Raw genomic sequence first — 19,669 nt, 5'->3', positions numbered from 1 at the left:
TTGGCTGGATCGATGGGATACTAGGGGGGAGGGACTATAACGGAATGATCAATGATTTTGTGCGCACCGTGGAAAATACACAAAGCGGCGTCTGGTTCAAGACGATTTGGATAAGTAGCATTGCTTATCATGTATAAATAGTGAATCAAATGAAAACTCTTGATTTGGTTCTAATGACACCGAGCATGACAATGTTTCTTGTACAGTATTAGTACATCCGAGGCGTTCCAGCCTCGTCTATGAATGATCCCTTCATATTTGCATAAAGATCCACCGCTTTCCTCCCAGGTCCAGCGCTTCCTTAACCGACAGTGGCCTTCTTGGGCTTTTTCGTGCCATATTTACTCCGGCTCGTGGCCCGGTTCGCAACACCACCCTGAGTCAATAATCAGTATGCAATGCCCCCTGTAGGGAGAAGCTCCTTGGAGCGAGCCAACTTACCAAATCCAGCGCTCCTCTCACCAAATGATACCGCACACCGGGGCAATCCTGCGACCTCCCGCCACGCACGAGAACAACGCTGTGCTGCTGGATGTTGTGGCCCTCACCGGGGATGTACGCTGAGATGTGCGTGCCGGACGACAGCTTGACACGGGCAATCTTGCGCTCGCCAGAGTTAGGCTTCTTGGGGCGGACCACACCGACACGGAGGCAGACGCCCTTCATGGCAGGAGCCTTTGTCGACGCCAGGGCCGGCGATGTGGCGTGGCGCGCGCGCTTGCCCTTGCGGCAGCCGCGGAGGACCTGGTTCAGCGTCGCGGGACGAGGGCTGGTCGTGGAGAAGGGTCGGATGGCGGGTAGAACTCGGGGGATAGCCGGCCTCACAGCCGCAGGAGCAACGAGGCGCCGCATCGGCGGCGAGAACAATTGTCGAAGGATCGTGCCGACCATTGTGGGCGTGAATTGGACGGGCGGTGGTCGGTGGTCTTCCTCGAACACCTCCCAAATGAAGCTGTCGCGATATGCTGCCCCGGAAATCTTGCCATGGGATCACGTGGTCGGCGGGGCACATTTTCCGGCGCCGGGCATGGGGCTTGCTGTGGGTATCACATGCATTCAACGACGTCAGGATGGCTAAACTCCGGCGCGCCGTACGATCCGGTAAGGGGAGTTACCGCCATGGTTACCCTCGGCTGAAGAGGGTCCCCCGGATATCATGCAGCCGGGGTTGTCGTCCTGTAAGCCGCCAACGCCGTTGGACCGTTTGGCCTTCGACCACTCTTCTCTTACCTATTTCTTCCCACACCTCCCGCTGAAAATACCCGATTGAGCAGCAATCCCCTGTTCGATCTCCGTTGCATTCTTTCGACACAGATTTACACACAGACAAGATGTCGTCGCCATTCACACGGGTGCTGAGGCCCGCGATGCGGGGAGGACGGGGACTGGCACAGCGGGCAGTTCGCAACGGTGTTGCGCGGCCAATGGCTGCTCGGGGGAACATGTACGATCTTCGCCGTGCTGAATTGCTGGGTATACGGGGGATGGCTAACCCAGGGACAGGATCCGTTCGCTCTCTACCACCTCTCCCCTCCGCTCCGACTCCGCCGTGGACATCTCTGAGATCCCTCCCACCCCCATCAGCCACCTCTCCGAGGTCGAGGCCGCCATGGCTGAGGCCGTATCCAAGTTCGCCAATGAGGTCATCCTTCCCAAGGTCCGCGATATGGACGAGAACGAGTCCATGGACCCCACAATTGTCGAGCAGCTCTTCGAGCAGGGCCTCATGAGCGTCGAGATCCCCGAGGAGTACGGCGGCGCTGGTATGAACTTCACGGCCGCCATTGTAGGCATTGAGGAGCTCGCCCGTGTGGACCCCAGCGTCAGCGTCATGGTCGACGTACACAACACCCTCTGCAACACGGCCATCATCAAGTACGCCTCCGAGCACCTCAAGCGCAAGTGGCTCCCCAAGCTCGCCACCAACACAGTCGCCTCCTTCTGCCTGTCCGAGCCTGTCTCCGGCTCTGACGCCTTCGCTATGGCCACCAAGGCCACCGAGACTGCCGACGGCTTCACCATCTCCGGCAGCAAGATGTGGATCACCAACTCCATGGAGGCCGAGTTCTTCATCGTCTTTGCCAACCTCGACCCCTCCAAGGGCTACCGCGGCATCACTGCCTTCGTCGTCGAGAAGGACACCCCCGGCTTCTCTATTGCCAAGAAGGAGAAGAAGCTCGGCATCCGCGCCTCGAGCACCTGCGTCCTCAACTTTGACGACGTCAAGATCCCCAAGGAGAACCTCCTCGGCGAGCGCGGCCACGGCTACAAGTACGCCATCAGCCTCCTCAACGAGGGCCGCATCGGCATCGCCGCCCAGATGACCGGCCTCGCCCTCGGCGCCTTCGAGAACGCCGTCCGCTACGTCTGGAACGACCGCAAGCAGTTCGGCTCTCTCGTCGGCGAGTTCCAGGGCATGCAGCACCAGATCGCCCAGTCCTACACTGAGATCGCCGCCGCCCGCGCCCTCGTCTACAACGCCGCCCGCAAGAAGGAGGCCGGTGAGGACTTTGTCAAGGACGCCGCCATGGCCAAGCTGTACGCCTCCCAGGTGGCTGGCCGCGTCAGCGGTCTTGCCGTTGAGTGGATGGGTGGCATGGGTTTCGTCCGCGAGGGTCTGGCCGAGAAGTTCTGGCGTGACAGCAAGATCGGCGCCATCTACGAGGGCACCAGCAACATCCAGTAAGTTTTCTTCTCCCTACGTAAATACCAACTTGTGGTACCAGAATGAACCTGGCTAATGCAATCTACTAGGCTTAACACCATTGCCAAGCTCCTACAGAAGGAGTACACTTCATGATAGATGAAATGAACTAAGGAGTTCGGTAGCATTTGTAAATACCTTATCTTAGCGTGGATCTCTCGCTATCAAATGACATTGTCTAGATACTCATGTGATGCATATGGTCCTGTGTACGAAACGATTGCCACTTACTTCCTACAGTTGTACCAACTGTTTGAGTAGGGGGGTCTTCTATTCTTTTAACTAGGGGCTGAACAATATGAACCACCGAGAAGAATGAGGTAGTACCTCCTGCTCAAGCAGTTTTTATGATGATATGTAGAGTCAAATGGTGGTTGTTTTCAGAACACAGACGTCCTATCCTACGGTACTCACGTCACCAAAAGGGATTTTCTAGACAAGGTTAACACATCTAGCAGGTGCTCTCGAGCACTTTACTTTGCTCTATATCAGATCATTAGACTTGTTGGTTAGGATGGATTGTTGAAATCTTGCCTATCGCTGCTGAGTTGGCGTATAGACGCGAAACTTGTATTTCATGACCAATACACACCGACTTAATCTAACCGCTGGAGAACCCATCCAGGTTTCCAAGGCGCAAATTCCACAGAGAATTCAGGTAACTAATCTCAACAATCAAGACTTTGTTTTCATGCCCGCTATAGGTCTCAATGCCAACAAGACTCGTCTCCAAACCTTGTGTAACTCGCTAGGCTACACCCACGGTTACCCACGCCCCAGGTTCCCAGAACTCATCACACTCTTTCATCAAAATATTAATCAAAGTCTCCCGTGTAAGAGAAGCCTCTGAACTCTTCCTGCATAGCTTGGGACAGGACTGATTTAAAGTTAGCGCCGAAGGCGTTGAAGGGTACAAGGGGTTGGTTGAACATACCAGACTGGACCGGAGTCAGCACCGGAGTCACGCTAGTAAACTCTGAATCGAAGTTGCTGGTATCGGTCGCGTTCTTGATCTGCGGCAAGAAGGGAGGCTGAACGCGTTTGTTGTAGATGTCCTCCCAGTTGATGTTCCTAAAGAATGGCTGGCTCATCACCTCCTGCGCATCAGTAGGTCCGCTGCCCAGGCGTTGATCTGGCTCTCTGGTGAGGAGCTTCTGCAAGATTGACACGGAGTCCCTAGGCATGTGAATCGGATAAAGAGGCTCATCGGCAAGGATAGCGTCGTAAATCTCATCTTCGTCTTCACCTCTGAAGGGAGACTGCTGCAGGAGCATCTGGTAGATCAGGACTCCAAAGGCCCACCAATCAACGGCTCGCCCATACTTTTTGTCGAGCAAGATCTGGCTCTTGTCAGCAGAGCCACGGAGCTAGTTGGTATGGGGATCTCGTACCTCGGGGGCCATGAACTCGGGGGTACCACAGAAAGTGGTCGTGGTCGATCCATACCACATGTCTTCTTTGCATAGACCGTAGTCGGCAATCTTGATGTGGCCGTCCAAGGTCAAAAGAATGTTGTCGAGCTTCAAGTCACGGTAGATGACACCGTTCTCGTGGAAATACTTGAGAGCTAGGCAGACCTCGGCAGCGTAGAATCTGGCAAGAGACGTTAGCAGCGACTTATCGTTGGTCTACCATCACCACACTTACTGAGCACGCTTCGTTCCGAACTGACCACGCTGGATGTGCAGCATGAGGTCACCTCCGCTGATATACTCCATGACGAAGTACACTCGGGTTTCTGTCTGGAAGCAGGCATGCAGATTGGTCAAGAAAGGATGACGTTCTCGGTTGGCAACTAGGAACACCCGCTTCTCGGATCGAATGCTTTCCACTTCATCGTTCTCAATGATAAACTCCTTCTTGAGAACCTTGATAGCAAACAGTCTGCGGGAACGCTTTGTTTCTGCGAGCATGACCTTTCCGAAGTTACCCTTGCCTAGAACGGCAAGGAAGTTGAAGTGATCAAGGCCGATTCGCTTGCCAGTACCGGCATCTGTAGCCAGTGGTAGCGGCCGTCTTGTGGTCGAGACTTCGGTCGGAGAGGTGATTTCGGCCTGCACTGGTACCTGCTCTGGTATTTTCAGCTGCGGCGCTGCAGGTTGATACGGAGCCTGAGGCGGCTGCATGGGAGGTTGCTGCATGGCAGGTGTTTGTTGAGCCGTAGGCGGCCGTTGCTGCACCGGAGGCGGGCTGGTATACCCCTGAGAGACGTTGGCATAGTCCTGGGGATTGTATTTGCGCGCCTGCCCCGGCGCTGCCCCGTATCCGCCCTGAGCATACGGATCTTCTGGGGGTGGCTGATCGTAGCCCCCATACTGACCCATCTGAGGTGGCCGCTGCTGGCCAGAGGGAACACCGGTGAGAGCTGCAGCGGCGGCAGCGGCAGCTGCCCCAGAAGAAGTGCGATCCGGCCCTGGCGGCCGCTGTGCGTGCTGCTGGGTAGCTAGCGTGGCCTTGGCCGCCTCGGTTGCTTCAAGCGAAGGCGCATAGGCGCCGTGTGTTGACCCCGAGTAGGACGGAGAAGGCGAGTGGGCACTGGTAGGACTTGATTTGTCTGGGGCTGGCCGTAACGTTGGTTTCATCGACGAGGCCTTCGCCTGTCTCTTCTTTTGGACCCTAATACCTTCCAATATCTGGTTTGCGACTGCCATCGACATACCACAGAAGTCGGGCACAAGATGCACACACCCAGCATGGCTGGTAAGACCGCATTCTGTTCCGTGTAAGCAGGTAGGGCCAAATCACTTGGGACTATCATCGAATTCTTACCTGTACATTTTCGGCAATTTTTCTTGCCAAACGGCAAGATGTAGCCACAATGACAGCACCAATTGGCCGTCATATTCGACCACGGAGTGAACCTGTGAGGGATCCGATGGTTGATCTTTTCCTCCTCCGGATTCGCCTCAGCGTTGCTTTTGCTGATGCACTTGGTGACGACGCTGGTATAACACTTGGTGTGGCAAGTGTACTTGCAGTCCTCGCACTGCATGCCTGCGGAATACTTGAGGAAATCGCCGCAGAGTGCGCACCGCATGATGTTGTAGAACTGGTGCTGGACGAACTTGTGGCCGTACATCTCGTGAACTTCTTCCTTGCGTTGACGGACGGCGCCTTTTCGGCCGAGACCAAGATCAACCTGTCGTCGGTCCTTGTTCGTCTTGACAAAGCTCATCTGAAGCTGGATCTGGCCCGTAGGCTCTAGATTGAACCACCCGTCAATGGGACCGGTATTGACCTGGGGCTGAGGGCCAGGCGCGTCGGCTTGCGGGCCGGCGCCTGGTGACTGAGGGCCTCCAGTACTGCCAAAGGAACCGTGTGATGGACTCATTGGGAATTGCGACGGCGCTGAAGCTCCGGCGGGATTTCCCATCCTGTCTGCAGATACCCATCCGGAGCTGTTCATCTCGGCCTCTATCCTCTTTCGACGCATCTCCTCCACAATGTCTGAGATCCTGACCCAGAGGAGGCCGATAGGCATCGGGTGCTCGCCGGGCTTATCGTAGACGGTCAACTCAATCTCGTTGGCCTTGTCCACCTCTATGTTATGATATTCGGCTTCCCAGCGGTCGTTCCGTGACGCCCGAGTTCGGGCCGTTACGGTATCCTCAACCTTAACAGCCACAAACGTTTCGGGGCCGCGGGCAAATCTCGACGTGGCAGCGTGATCAACATCCTTGACTGCCATGACTCTGATGGACAGCTGTCCACTCAGGGGCTTGCGCAGGTTGGGCATGTTGATTGAGTCGTCTGTACCGAGTTAGTGGGGGGATGGCCTGGCAGTCTAGAAGCAGAAATAGTTACCATCATGGGTTTCGGACGAGTCCATATCAATATGCAGTTCTTCGTATCTCTTCAATGCCTGCTTCAAGAGCACGATCTTCTGCTTGCTTTCAACTCTTCTGGCAGCCGCGTCCGCCTTGCTCTTTCGGTCGCCCTCCATTCCGTACAGCTGAACCATCTTCTCAACGCCTTTCAAGTACTGTTCTTCGACGTTGAGCTTGAACTGGATTTGAGACAGCATGAGTTGGATTCGAGGGCCGAGATACGGGTTATCATATTTGATCAAATCTGCAATAATTGTCAGCGTTCTGTCTGTTATATGGCTGGCGCCGCCGGTACGAGGAACACACCAAGTTTTGTGAAGTTGGGCCTGGTCTTGGGGATCCCTGTGCTCGGGCCCGGAGGGGCATAGGGGTGGCGCGGGGGCATCAGGTCCCCATGCTGGCCGACCTGGCTGAATTCGGCGCTGCCGTAACTACCGCGATCCCCCCAGGACGAGGTATCCTTGGGAGGGGGCGCGGGAGGGGGGCCAGCATCGTCCTGGCCGTCACCACCGGCAGCACCGCTGGGCCCGCCAGTTAGCGACACATTATCCATGGCCGAGTTGACGCGGCGCAGCTGGATGTCCCGCAGCTTCTCCTCGAAGAACTGGAGGTTGCGGCGGCCATCGCGCATCTGGGAGTCGAGGCGGGAGCGGACGGCCTCGTTGTTTGTCTGCGCACGCATGGCATTGGCAGCGTTGATGAGGGCCTTTTCGCGCTCGATCTTCTTGTGAATGTTCTGGATGGCCTCTTCTTCATTCATGGCGGCGGCGGGGCGGCGCGATGCGTTCGCGCGGGACGATAGCTAAAAGGGGTGAAGACAGTATGAATGGGGGACTGGCGATAATGTTGATCCAAATATTGACGCTGAATGATGCCTGAACCTGAAGGACTGCACTGCAGGAGCGGGACAAGGAATGCTGAAACCCGCTGGACGACGGTCGAGGACGCTTCTTCGGGGGGAGCGAAGGGGGCGACGCGTCCTGGGTGCTGAGCCGGCTGACGGAGGCAAGTCTTGAGACCGCCAGGTGGCAGAGCAGTGGTGGTGGTTGTGGGTTAGTGGTGTTGAGGTGGTGGAAGATGTCGTTAGTGATAGATTGGGTGGGCTGGAGGGGGGGTTTGCGGGATGCGACTCCTGCCGCGAGTCTTGCGAGGGCGTTGGCGGGGTCGGGCTGGTCAGGGTTTGCCTTGTGTTTTCTGCTTGTCGCAGTGCTACACTCCTGGCAGCAACAACCACCTTGGAACCTGGTCACTAGGTTGTGGTCACTTGTGGTCACTGGTCAGTGACTGTCAGTGGCAGCCAGGCCCTGGACGACTTCCTGGTCCAGGCTCCGTGTCGTGTGCTGCTCCTCTTTGCGACGCCACTGTGCCACGCCACTTTCCACTGAATATTCACGGATAACTCCCAATGCCTCAAGTGGCGCAAACGGGCAAACGCTTGCGAGTACTTTAGTGCCTACTTAGGTAACCTGCCAGGAGACACTCAAGCTGCCGGTGATTGCTCTCTAACCCCAGGGGCTGCAGTCCTCCAGACTCCCGTTCCCCCTCAGCACACTTGTTTTCTCAGCCACCGAGCCAAGTCCCGCGGCCCGCGACTCGATTGGCCTTTGGCTCGTCCTAGACAGCGTAGGACTTGCACCAACATCCATCTGTAACACCCCCACACCTGGTACCCACTGGGAGTTCGTGGCTTTGGTGGGGCACCTCGGAGACCTTCGGCGGCGGCCAGCAATCGGATGGCTCGCATCCGGAAAGGCACCTTGACTATTACATGTGTGTTGGTGATTGGAGCTCAGGTATTATTCGTACAGGTAAGTAGCACGACGCATCTAACTATGTAAGGGCACCCGATACTCGGTTGCCCAGAGCAGCTACTACCTGGAAAGCGATCAATGCGTCCCAACCGCCGGTGCAAGATAATGCAGTTTGTACTCGTATCTCAGCCTGCCCTCGGGCACCAACACATGTTTTGCAAACCACCGAGTCTGTATTTATGTCCGAGTCCAGTGCTACGATATCATTTCCACAATGAAGTCAGCTCCACGTGAGATGATTTAGAGGTTTGCACCCCGTCGCCTCTTTTCACGTGTGGCGGAGGCTCACATTGGGAAACTCTACACAGCCACTTGAACTCTGCGGCTTGTAAGACGTTCTAGACATCTATTCGTAGAGTCTCTTTCATCATATGCCACCGAGACGGACCTCTCCGGGAGCCATGGCACCAAGTAGTTAACTGAATTCGGGGCGCTATTCCAAGTCTAATAGGGTGTCATTACAATAAGTGTAGTAGTACACGGCATGAGTGCCAGCGCTTTATCATGTCCTCCGGACGAGCATCCAGACAAGGCTCCCAGCAATGGCTGCGCCTGCGGCAGCCCCCTCCAATGCCAGCACCGATGCATCTCTCATCCTCAGATCTAAGCGTCGTTCGCTGTATAGATCCTCAGCCACCGTCTTCCACCTCGCAGGTTCCGAAAGGAATTCCTTCCATCCAATGACCTCTGCGGGGGTGCTTTCCGTGCTGGTTTCGACGGTAGGTGGTGGCGTTACGGGCTGCTCTAACGGCTCTTCCAGCGGCTGCTCCAACGTTGTGGCTTCGTGTGTGGTTTCCTCTGCTCTCGCCTCCAGGGCCGCCTTGACAGCGGACAGCTCGCTGCGAACCTGCTCAAGCACCTCCTTCTCTTCGGCTACCACGCCCTTGACAAGCCTTTTCCGCTTCCACGGTTCCGCGACAAATTGCAGTATCAGAAACAGCAAGAAGTTCATTCCCATGAGGCCCCACGTACCCCAGGTACTGGCCCTTCGTATCCTGTCACTCCATATCTGCTCCTCGTGATATCTCTTGAGGATCCCGGCATTCAGCCGTTGGCTCAGACTCTGCTCGTCGGCCTCGGCCTCGGTCAGCCTCTCCTGCGCTGCCGAGACCTCGCCCTCCAGGACGTGGTCCGTCCTATACAGCTCCGTGAAGCGCTCGAGGTCCACGGGGCTCCACATCTCCTTACGGGCAAGCAGAGTCGTCACCTCACGCTGCGTGGTGGCGCGTTTCGCGTTGGAGGACTTGTAGGCGTGGCGGGCCGCTCGGAGGCGCGAGTGGGCATCGGCGAGGGATTTCTCGAGGACATTGTTCTCGGCTTTGATGGCCTCGATGCCAGAATAGCCGGTCAGGTCGTTAAGGGTTTGGGATGCGGTAAAAGCTCGAGACTGGAGGGTGTCCATGAGCTGGCTGAACTTTTCCTTCATGCCATTGTGATGGTTCTGCTGGGCGGATGGGAGATTGTCGATGGCAGGGGTTTCAGGACTGGATGCTTTCTCCTCCTCGTTTGCTGGTGTCGTTCCCTTCTCGCCATCTTTTGACGGGGGCTGGGAGGAGAAGAATCGTGCCGGCGTCTCGGGGGCTCGGGTTCGGCTGCGCAGGTATATCGACGGAAGTTGCGGTCTGCTGAGCTCTCCAGATGTCAGCCCGGATCGGGCTACCATGTGCAGCCCTAGACCAGGGCTTCCAAAGACGGCCCGGGCCATCGGGCGGCCGAGTAATTGCATGTCTGTGAGGCCCAATCGTGACTTCCCAGACGTAATCACTAGGTGGACATTGACGTTGGACAATCGAAGAAACGACCGAGTTTCTGCCAGCCGGTAGCCCTTGACCGCCTTCCTGGTCGGGCTGCTCCGGGGCAGTCCAGCGGCGTCAATCACTTGTGGACCTGCGAACGTAGCGCTCTAAAGATCCCCGTGTTCCTGAGCGGTCCCGCTTTAAAGGTGCGACTAGTATCCGTACTTTCCTTTGTTTCTAGAGAAGAGCAATCGTATCATCCCCGACAATTTATAATTATGCTAACATGTCGGACTCGCATCATCCAATACTTCCCCCACTGGCCGTGCTTCATGTGTCCCCAAGATCCGAGCGCGCAATAAGGTAGCGGCCCTGGCGCTAACCTTTACTTAGCCGGTCCGATATTAGGTACATGATACGTACATGGGTGGGACCCCTGGAGCGGGGCACTGACTCCCCGGCCAATGACCGCTCCCCAGAGCGCCGTCAGCGGCGCCTTCAGCGTTTTGGTGCCAGGGGGTGGCACCCAGACAACGCTGACGTCGAGGCAAAGAACGTGGGAGACGCTGTTGGCGATGGCAATGATGGAGGTGCGTCTTTTTACTAGTACTACTACCTTAGCAGGATTGGGAGACAAGGCAATTGTTGGTGCCTTATCAATATACGAGTCAGACCCAATGCCGAATACACATCCTTGAACTTCCATGCTTCTGTTTTGTTGAGTGCCTGCGCATGCCCCTCCATTAAACATCTGCCCCTCCATCGCATTTCTTTTTTGCCCCTCCATCACCACTCAATCTTTAACTTCCACCACTTCTTCCCCGTGTCATTGAGCCGCCGTAACTTGATACCGCGACCGAAAAAGGACGAGGGAAAACATCACAGAAACCGTCATCATGGGTTCCATCAGCAACGAGACGCCGGCCCTAGCCAACAACCCCAAGTTCATCTTCTTTACCGATTTCGACGGCACCGTCACTACGGCTGACTCCAATGACTTCATGACGGACAACCTGGGCTTCGGCCGTGAGCGCCGCGTCCAGCTCAACAAGGACGTCCTCTTTGGCCGCATGCACTTCCGTGACTCCTTCCAGGAAATGCTCGACAGCGTCACTACCCCCTTCAATGAGTGCATCGACATCCTCAAGAAGAACATCAAGCTCGACCCGGGCTTCAAGGACTTCTACGACTGGTCTCGCGAGAACAATGTGCCAATCGTCATCCTCAGCGGCGGCATGACCCCCATCATTAGCACCCTGCTCGACACCCTCCTCGGCCCCGGCTGGGACATCCAGATTGTCAGCAACGACGTCCAGTCGCGCGACGGCAAGACCATCAACGAGCAGGGCGGCTGGAACATCAAGTTCCACGACGAGAGCGTCCACGGCCACGACAAGTCCATTGAGATCCGCAAGTACTCATCCCTGCCCAACCGGCCCACCATGTTCTACGCCGGCGACGGTGTGTCCGACCTGTCGGCCGCCAAGGAGACGGACCTGCTGTTTGCCAAGGCCGATAAGGGTGAGTTGCAAATTTCATCGCTCGCATATTATTGAGATTTCGAAGCTGACTCCTTTGGTAGATCTCGTTACTTACTGCGAGAACGAGAAGGTGCCCTTTGTCACCTTCCGCGACTGGTCCACCATCACCCAGACCTGCAAGGACATTGCTGCCGGCAAGGTCACCGTCCAGGAGGCCGCCCGGGGTCGGATTTAAAGGACGACTTGACGAATGAATGATTTAGAGCGCTACGGATATTTACTCTTGATCTGCAAATTCGGCATATGATAGATATATGCTCTGATAGACCGTTTACGCCTTTGGATAGACCACATAGAGGGTTATAAAGTCTAGAGGAACGACCGCTAGCATTATAGTATACTTAGAAAATAAAACGACTCTTTTATATCCCATTTCGCCTGTTGGGTTTAAAACTCCTATGAAACCCCATTTTCGACCAACAGAATACGCTGCCCGCCCTTTACGTTCTGAGACGATGCCCCTGTTACTAAGTTGACTTCTTCACTCAGTCCTTTTGTCCTCGGCCGGCATCCCCCACCAGCAAATCAACATCACGAGAAAGAGGAAGATCACAATCGGGTGCAGCACGAACGTCCCTACAGCCTGCGCTATCAGGCCGGTAATGAACGGCGCCAGCGCGCCCCCCAGGCTCCCGCACGCGCTGATGGTGCCCATGCCGCTCAGTGCCTCCCGCCTCGTCATGTTGCGCAGGAACACGGCTGCCGAGCAGGGGTAGATGGGCCCCAGCATGAGGCCGACGATGGACACGGCGACGGCGTTGGTAACAATGTCGGGCACGGCCCACACCAGCACCTGGAAGAGCAGTGCGCCGATCGTGAGCCCGTAGACGAAGATCTTCTCGCCGATGCGCTGCGCTGGGCCCGAGAGAAGGAAGCGGCCGATGGTGATACCCGCCCAGAAACCGGCCGAGACGTAGCCGACCGAGGACGGGTCACCGCCACGGGCGTTGATGAGGAAGGAGATGACCCAGCCCGAGATGGACACCTCGGCGCCCTGGTAGGCGAAGATGAAGGTGGAGCCGATGAGGACTGTCCGGAGCCTGAGGGCCGAGATCATGCCCATAAAGGCAGAACCACCGACAGGCGTCTCGGACTCGCGGGCGGCAGGGCTCTGCTCCTTCTCGTAGCTCCAGAACGACCAAAGGGACGTGAGGAGGGTAACGACAGCGAGGCCCAGAGTCAGGAAGTAGTACCGGCTCCAGACGGTGCCAGCAACAGTCACGAGGGCGGTCGCAATGAGAGGGCCCGTGGTGCCGCCAATGCCATAGCTGCCGTGGAGAAGGCCGAGGTGGAACGTCCCGTTCTGCAACCCGCCGCAAAAGGTGTTTCCCATAGCGACGTTTATAGCGATGCCAAAGCCTACCAAGAAGAAGAATATGACGTTGACAACCCACGGGGCATTGCAGACCAAAGGGATGTAGCCACAGACCATGGCAGCCTGTCCGAGACCTATCGTTTTGGCTCTCCCATACCTGGCTCGGAGAGTGTCCATAACGATGGCAGCAACGACGAATCCGATGGCCTGACCGACGAATATGAGAGAGACCACACCGTATTCGATGTTGTAATACCTGTGTTATTGTCAGTCGAGCCGTTAGAATATCAACAGAGGAGTTCTAGACTCACTTCTCCATATAAGGGATCAAGGCACCCGCAGCGCCGTCAGTCAGACCATTTCCCAGGTTGGCACAGCATACGGCCGCAAGACGAAAGCGATTCATAAACGGCTCCCACACACTCGGCAACGCCTCCACAGCATCGGTCGGGGCTGTGGGTGTCGTCGGCCTGCTCATCTCCAAATCCTGCTCGGCCTGTGGAGTTGTAGGTGCTGCAGGAGACGTATAGTTCCCATATTGACGCCGCATTTCAATCGTGTCGGATTCCAATTCAAGGGGATTTGCAGTGGTTCTAGGCATGACCTTTGGAGGAGCCTGGAGAGGACTACTATCATCCCCGTGAGGAGAGCTCGACGGCCCAGACTCAACCTTGACGAAGTTGCGAAACAGCGACGCCATGTTGGACACAAACCCGCAGAACAGTTTGACAATCTAATATGACGTGGACATCCGCGATCCGAAAGATCGCGGAAGATTTGCGACAAGAGAGATAAGATAAATCTAGTATCGACCCGTTAGCAGCGAATGCCAGCTGCTAAATACGGGGTGCTTCTCGGGACCCTGCAAGGTATTAATAAGATATCGTGAGAAGTCCAGGACCCTAGGTCGATGGAACTCCCCCATCAGGAAAATCCTACATACCTCTATCACCCACCCTACTTATTTACCCGTGGACAGCAGCACAAGACCCGAGGTTTCGCGGAGTCTCCGCTCGGGCGCCCACACAGCTTGCATGGCGCATTATAAATCTCGGTAGCGGGAGCTTCACCGTCAAGATCTCGCAGGAACCAGCCGACCCACGGTGGGGATACAAAATTCCGACGTCCACAGGCGAAGCTCCGGGTCCCTCCATCATAGTGTGACTGCCATCTCAGACCTATGAGAATCGTGTCTGACAACTCGCCTGCATTGTTCGCTCCACAGGCCACTGTTTGAGGAGTCGGGCAAGTCGGTGACTGACCGCAACGAGCTCGCCATATAGGCACTCCTCCAGCTAGGTTTGTAATCCGCGAGATGCCCTGGCCATAGACCGGTCTGAACCCCTCAGGGCACTCATGCAGGAATGGATCTCGTGGCCGAACCCTGCTCCCTCGTCGGGCCGTTTGTTGGTGGGTGGTGGCGCTCTACCTAGGTTCACGAATGTGCGGCAACTCTGTTTGGGGAAGTTCCGCTGGTCATTTGAGGGTTCATTGCTGTTCCTACCATATTCTAGTTTCGAGTATATGCTTCAATCCGGTCGTGCCCCTCCAAGTTTCCAGCCCACCCCACGTTTCTCTCAAGGGTCTCCAAAATTTCCATCAACCCCACGAGAGAAACCAGATCGACTCAAAGCATCATGGGGCGCCCGAAGCGTAATGTCCTCGCCACTGCGGAGGAGGCATTGACACCTCCAGACGAGATCCAGCCCAACCAATGCGTCGTACGCGTCGTGAAGCCCGAGGGCAACAATTTGTACACCTGCGAGCTACCCAGCAAGAAAACTTTGATCCTGGAGCTTGCACAGCGCTTCCGGAATACGATATGGGTCCGACGTGGCGGCTTTGTCCTTGCCGATCGGTACCCCGAGGAGTCGGAGGAGGCAAGGGCCGCGGGCGAGATTGTGAACATTGTGCGAGACGAGAAGCAGTGGCGCAAGCAGCCATACTGGTATGCATTCCCCCCCACCGTACCGCTGCCTACAATCTAACCCGTCTGGTGCAGGCCCAAAGAGTTCAGCAGGAATGCGTACGAAAGCGACTCCGAAGACGAATCAAACGTCGGCAAAATGCCCCCTAGCGACTCCGAAGACGAGTGATGTCCCCTGCTCTTCTGCAGGAGCCTCACTTTGTCGTCTTCGTCTCAGATTTCGCACCTGCCGCAGCCGGTGCCTTAGCCGCCACACTACCCTCAACAGGCGCAAAGAATGCTCCACCGACAGCGAGATAGAGCGTCAACACCACCATGAGCGAGCTGTACGTCGTGCTGGGAAAGACATTCCACGCCCATTCCTGCAAGGCCCAGAAGCTCCAGACGGTGGCCCCCCGCGGCTGCATCCGCCAGATAAGATAGGGCGTCGCCCAGGCCACGTAGGCATAAAACTGGTAGTGGAGCGAGCGGGCAAACAGGAGCCCGATGACGTTGGCGGACAGCATGGTTGTGGTGACAAACTCGGGGGTGAGGCGGCTGGCGATGACCAGCTCCTCTCGCTGGGTGAACGGGGACTTGCCACGCAGGAGGGAAGGGACCATGGCAAAGAAAGATCGGTCGGTCGGTTGGATCCACCTCTTGGCGATGAAGATGAGCAGCACCGTGGCGTGGCCGGCCAGGAGGGCCAGGGCGAACCCTCGGCTGAGAAACACGTCCTCAGGAACCATGCGCCAGTTGACTGTCCACTCGTACTTGAACTGCCGTGAAAGCTCGAATGCGCGCCCCAAATACCCCCATGGATTCCTGCTGATAAAAGGAATGGCCATAGCAACCTGGATTTGGACAATGAGCCAGAGAAGTCGTACGCTTCCCCAGAGACCGCGTCCCATGAACAGGATTATTCCAATCGCAGGGAGCACCAGAAGCAACGACATCTTAATACCCAGCCCCCAGGCATATGCCACAACCCCGAAAGTCCAGTAGCGACGTTGGAAGAAGTAGATGGTGAGCCAGAGGAAGAAGGCGGCGAAGCAGTCGTTGAAGCAGCGCAGGACAAAGACGCTATGGAGGCGCTTCGAGAGGATGAGGATAGGGAAGAGGTAGGGCGGAACCTGTGCGACACGGGGTTAGTTTGAACATGAAGGGCGTGTATTCCCGGGGGGAGAAGGTTGCGCACCTTCGCCTTCCAGTAGCAGAGCATCACCAGCGCCAGCGTGGCCATGTATAAAACAGCAAATATTTGCTGAGCCAGAAATATGTTCTTGCCCTCGTCGGTGATGTAGTAGAGCCCGGTGAAGGTGTAGACATGGGCAGCCGGGTACACCAGGGGACCCGTCCCTCCCTCCATCTTGGTGTAGTTGCGCTCGCCGCCGACGAACTGGGCGATCTGCTCCATGTACGCGACCCAATCGATCTCGGTATCTACACTCGGAGTGATCAGTATGGAGTATTACGTTCCTCGTCCCAGATACGCAGCTTACAGGGGATCTTCCAGATGATGCCACTGGTCAGAACGCCATCGAGCAGCCATAGGAGCGGCGGGATGAACTTGGAGAGGGGATGCCGGCCATTTCCAATGTCGAGGACCAGCTGGATCGGCCAGGCCCACGGCCGAGAGCTCGAGTCGGCCATTTTCAGCGAGTGCGGAGCTGAATCCTGGCTTGAGACACGTCTCGATAAGGTGCGACGCGGAAGATGTGGAGTGTGGGGAGAGCTTTGAGTTGGAGGTGAAATGCCCCGCCAAGCGCATAACCTCGATTAAATACCTCCTTTCAGATTCCATCCCAAATGATCACATCGAGCCTCACTTTACACTCACTTGCATCCGTCCACTTAAGAAGAATCATATCGAGGTATTGTTGCGAATCAGAGCTTAGACCGTGTCGGTCCGCGGAGCTTGTTGACCAGTTCCACAACCGCCTCAGCACACCCATACGACCCTTGGTAGCCCCATCCAGCGTGCCCGTAGTTGTGAACGATCCACGTCCCCTCGTCCAGCTGCTCCTCCTCAATCCTCACGCCGGCCGGGCGGTACGGCCGCAGTCCAACGGCGTGCCTTATCACGCTCAGTCCCTCGATGCCCTTGCCGCCCGTCATGTCCGGCCGCACCTCGACCGCGCGCTTCATGATGCGCAGCGCAATGTTGGGATCCGGCACCGACTCCCAGTTGCCAATGTCGTAGGTGCCACCCAGGACCGTGCCCCCGCCCGCGGCGCGCTGCATGGCGTACAGGATCTCCGTTGGCCCGTCGTCGGACCCCGAGGAGCTGATCATGGGGCTGCACTCGTTGCGCACGAGCACAAGCTGCCCGCGGGCGGGCGCCATGGTCTTGTCCTCGACGCCACCGAGCTTGAACGACCCCAGCCCCGAGGCGTTGATGATGACGTCTGCCGGCCTGCCCGTGTGGCTCATGCGCTTGGCCTCGCCGATGTGCGAGAGGATCGCACGCTTGACGACGACGCCGGCCTTGACGCACTGGCCCAGCAGCCAGGGGAGGTAGACGGCCGTGTTGATGCAGAGGCTGTCCACCTCGCAGCCGGACTGGTGGCCGGGGATGAGCTCGCTGGCGTCGAGCTCGCGGAAGCCGCCCAGGACGTCCTTATACCAGGGGTCGCGGTCGAAGAGGGGGTCCGTGGGGCTGTATTTGCCAGGCTGGGCCATGTCTACGTCGCGCCTGAAGATATGGCTCTCTGTGTGTACGGATATGAGTCTCCGTGGCTATGGGCGCAAGGGCCAGTGGAAGCAGGTCTTACTTTGGAAGTGAATCCCGGCCTCAGGGATCTCCTCTGTGATGCGCTTGAGCTCTGGCCAGGTCCTGCGCTCCCACCTGCTGTGTTGCCTGGTTGCCATGCTATGAATTGGTGAGAGACTGGACGATGTGAGATGATGAATGGTGAACGTACGGCTGGACATTCGCTCCGGCCCACGGCGATGCGTACTCAATATCGTAGTCGCCGGGCATGTGCTTAGCAACAACAGTGATGGCATTAGCCTTGTTCTTGGAGAGAAGCAAGGCCGATGTGAGCCCGGAGACTCCAGCGCTGTAATCGTGTCAGTTGGTGGTGGAACGGGAGCTGGCGTTGCCATGCTTGAGGCGTACCCTACGACGACGATGTTGGTCGACATTGTAATTGTGGTACTTGGGATTATCCAGAACAGCTCTCAGGCAGATTGAAGCTAAATCCAAACAAATTAGCTAGGAACCATGGGGAGATCCCAGAGTTCAAAGATCGAAAGTTGGGAGGACGCGGGGCTGAAATACTCCCGCATCGGAGGAGGTTGGTCATCCACTCTGACTTCGGCCGGAGCCGGCTCCTAGCCCATGATGACTAGTAGGGGCATCAGCCTCATGCATAGTATTACATACTAGCCGTGTCATAGAATCGGCTGTCGCTCCCAAGCATGGAGATCCTACATTGTAGACGGACAGCCATGATTTTTTATACCTGGGGGTGTTGCAAGGTAGGTTACTACCGTAGATAACCACAGTTACTACCATATATACGTACTAGGAGTATTACTGGGATTATCAAACCCAGCCTGCTGCCAAAATCTATCTTACACACACAGGGGCTGCCTCTTGTTCTATTGCGGTTGCTGCTGCTTTTGTATCGTACACTGCAAGGTCCCTTCCCTTACCCGGCAAACGCACGAACCTTCTGCATCAGCACCGCGGGATTCGCCCCGACCATCTCGTCCACTTTCTTGCCTCCCTCAAAGAAGAGGAATGTCGGCATCGCTCGAATCGCCAGGTTCTGGCTCAGGTCGGGGAGCTGGTCGACGTCGAACTTGACAAAGTGCAGCTTGTCCTTGACTTCGGTATGGTCGGAGAGCCTGTGAAAAGGAAAAGAATCGCATACGTGAGCTCTCCCGATCAAACTCGCCATTTGGGATGAAGTGAGAAGAATAAAAAGACGTACTGGGACAGAATGGGCGCAATGGCCTTGCAGGGGCCGCACCACGTTGCGAAGCAGTCGACGACGACCTTGGGCTCCTTTTTTACCACCGCATTGAACTCGTTGGCCCTTCATCGCACATCTCGTCAGCGGGCCAGATTCTCATGACATGGGCGATACTTATCTAATCGGCACACACGTCTTGATATCGTGGACAACCCTCCTGGCGGCAGTCGAGTGGAAGGGTCGGGGGCTGAACGCGGTCTGGCCAAGAGCTGCGACCGGGCGAGCAGCAGGTCGGAGGGCGCGGAGGGAGGACATGTCGGGGACGGAGCGGTTGCGGCGGAGAGCCGAACTGTGTGCGATGGGTTTCGACGGTGCTACCGAGGTTGGTTGAACACTGGGACGTTTGGGGGGAGGTCTGGATACTATTAGTAGTCGGGGTGGTGGGAGTGGGAGTCGGCTGGTCGGCAAGGAATGAACCAAGAAGCTGCTGTCCTGGAGCTCGACATGTCGGTTACTGGCGGGGCCGACTTTGGAAAGGGCAGCATTTAAAGCACCGCCATTTGTCAATCAACCACAAAGCTGCTCCATGAGGTGACGTGATGTCCCCCTTCCTTATTCTTCTTGTCTGTTCTTCTCCATTGATCGTTGATAGTATGTATGCCTGCGATTGACAATGGGACAATTTCAATCATGCTTGTTACTCTCATTATTCCTACTATGAACAATACACAGACATGTACACTGTTAAACAGGATACTACATTTCGCCGTAGAAAAACCACCCATTCATACCCCCGATATTCGTACTTCCATCATTTCTCTCGCACAAGCCGAAACCACGTCTATGTATACCATCAATCGAAATGAGGCCTCTTCCTCACCGGGCCACTTGGCTGCGATATCTTGA

At 56.4% G+C, this 19,669-nt stretch overlaps 9 protein-coding genes across 9 annotated transcripts; 3 read left to right on the top strand and 6 right to left on the bottom strand.

The window, feature by feature from the left end:
* Positions 1-301: 301 nt before the first annotated feature.
* Positions 302-891, bottom strand: ACO1O0_003158 (mitochondrial 37S ribosomal protein uS12m; the record flags this gene model as incomplete). Its single annotated transcript, XM_083192613.1, has 2 exons — positions 302-376; positions 442-891. 2 exons carry the CDS (start codon positions 889-891, stop codon positions 302-304), a joined length of 525 nt encoding a protein of 174 aa, XP_083051670.1.
* A 440-nt stretch (positions 892-1,331) lies between these two features.
* ACO1O0_003157 (acyl-CoA dehydrogenase) lies at positions 1,332-2,800 on the top strand (the record flags this gene model as incomplete). The annotated part of the gene is made up of 3 exons (XM_083192612.1): positions 1,332-1,444; positions 1,504-2,682; positions 2,755-2,800. 3 exons carry the CDS (start codon positions 1,332-1,334, stop codon positions 2,798-2,800), a joined length of 1,338 nt encoding a protein of 445 aa, XP_083051669.1.
* A 719-nt stretch (positions 2,801-3,519) lies between these two features.
* PKC1_2 (Serine/threonine kinase) lies at positions 3,520-7,291 on the bottom strand (the record flags this gene model as incomplete). The annotated part of the gene is made up of 7 exons (XM_083192611.1): positions 3,520-3,581; positions 3,639-4,071; positions 4,096-4,297; positions 4,352-5,327; positions 5,474-6,454; positions 6,509-6,775; positions 6,838-7,291. 7 exons carry the CDS (start codon positions 7,289-7,291, stop codon positions 3,520-3,522), a joined length of 3,375 nt encoding a protein of 1,124 aa, XP_083051668.1.
* Positions 7,292-8,844: 1,553 nt separating this feature from the next.
* Positions 8,845-10,379, bottom strand: SHE9 (Mdm33 family-domain-containing protein; the record flags this gene model as incomplete). Its single annotated transcript, XM_083192610.1, has 2 exons — positions 8,845-10,245; positions 10,374-10,379. 2 exons carry the CDS (start codon positions 10,377-10,379, stop codon positions 8,845-8,847), a joined length of 1,407 nt encoding a protein of 468 aa, XP_083051667.1.
* A 595-nt stretch (positions 10,380-10,974) lies between these two features.
* On the top strand, positions 10,975-11,794 carry ACO1O0_003154 (HAD-like domain-containing protein; the record flags this gene model as incomplete). The annotated part of the gene is made up of 2 exons (XM_083192609.1): positions 10,975-11,599; positions 11,661-11,794. 2 exons carry the CDS (start codon positions 10,975-10,977, stop codon positions 11,792-11,794), a joined length of 759 nt encoding a protein of 252 aa, XP_083051666.1.
* Positions 11,795-12,100: 306 nt separating this feature from the next.
* ACO1O0_003153 (major facilitator superfamily domain-containing protein) lies at positions 12,101-13,484 on the bottom strand (the record flags this gene model as incomplete). Its single annotated transcript, XM_083192608.1, has 2 exons — positions 12,101-13,190; positions 13,246-13,484. The coding sequence occupies 2 exons, from the start codon at positions 13,482-13,484 to the stop codon at positions 12,101-12,103; spliced, it is 1,329 nt and encodes a 442-aa protein (XP_083051665.1).
* Positions 13,485-14,571: 1,087 nt separating this feature from the next.
* On the top strand, positions 14,572-15,030 carry ACO1O0_003152 (uncharacterized protein; the record flags this gene model as incomplete). The annotated part of the gene is made up of 2 exons (XM_083192607.1): positions 14,572-14,882; positions 14,937-15,030. 2 exons carry the CDS (start codon positions 14,572-14,574, stop codon positions 15,028-15,030), a joined length of 405 nt encoding a protein of 134 aa, XP_083051664.1.
* Positions 15,031-15,055: 25 nt separating this feature from the next.
* Positions 15,056-16,493, bottom strand: ALG3 (dolichyl-P-Man:Man(5)GlcNAc(2)-PP-dolichol alpha-1,3-mannosyltransferase; the record flags this gene model as incomplete). Its single annotated transcript, XM_083192606.1, has 3 exons — positions 15,056-15,973; positions 16,039-16,283; positions 16,343-16,493. 3 exons carry the CDS (start codon positions 16,491-16,493, stop codon positions 15,056-15,058), a joined length of 1,314 nt encoding a protein of 437 aa, XP_083051663.1.
* Positions 16,494-16,727: 234 nt separating this feature from the next.
* Positions 16,728-19,078, bottom strand: DAO1_1 (FAD dependent oxidoreductase; the record flags this gene model as incomplete). Its single annotated transcript, XM_083192605.1, has 6 exons — positions 16,728-17,551; positions 17,615-17,712; positions 17,765-17,902; positions 18,501-18,695; positions 18,782-18,886; positions 18,957-19,078. The coding sequence occupies 6 exons, from the start codon at positions 19,076-19,078 to the stop codon at positions 16,728-16,730; spliced, it is 1,482 nt and encodes a 493-aa protein (XP_083051662.1).
* Between the last annotated feature and the right edge of the window lie 591 nt (positions 19,079-19,669).

The sequence above is a fragment of the Amphichorda felina genome (genome assembly GCF_050947745.1).
Source record: "Amphichorda felina strain 45539 chromosome Unknown scaffold_3, whole genome shotgun sequence".
NCBI classification, from domain to species: Eukaryota; Fungi; Ascomycota; class Sordariomycetes; order Hypocreales; family Bionectriaceae; genus Amphichorda; species Amphichorda felina.
The sequence above is the reverse complement of the archived record's forward strand: the minus strand, read 5'-3'. Positions and strand labels throughout refer to the sequence as shown.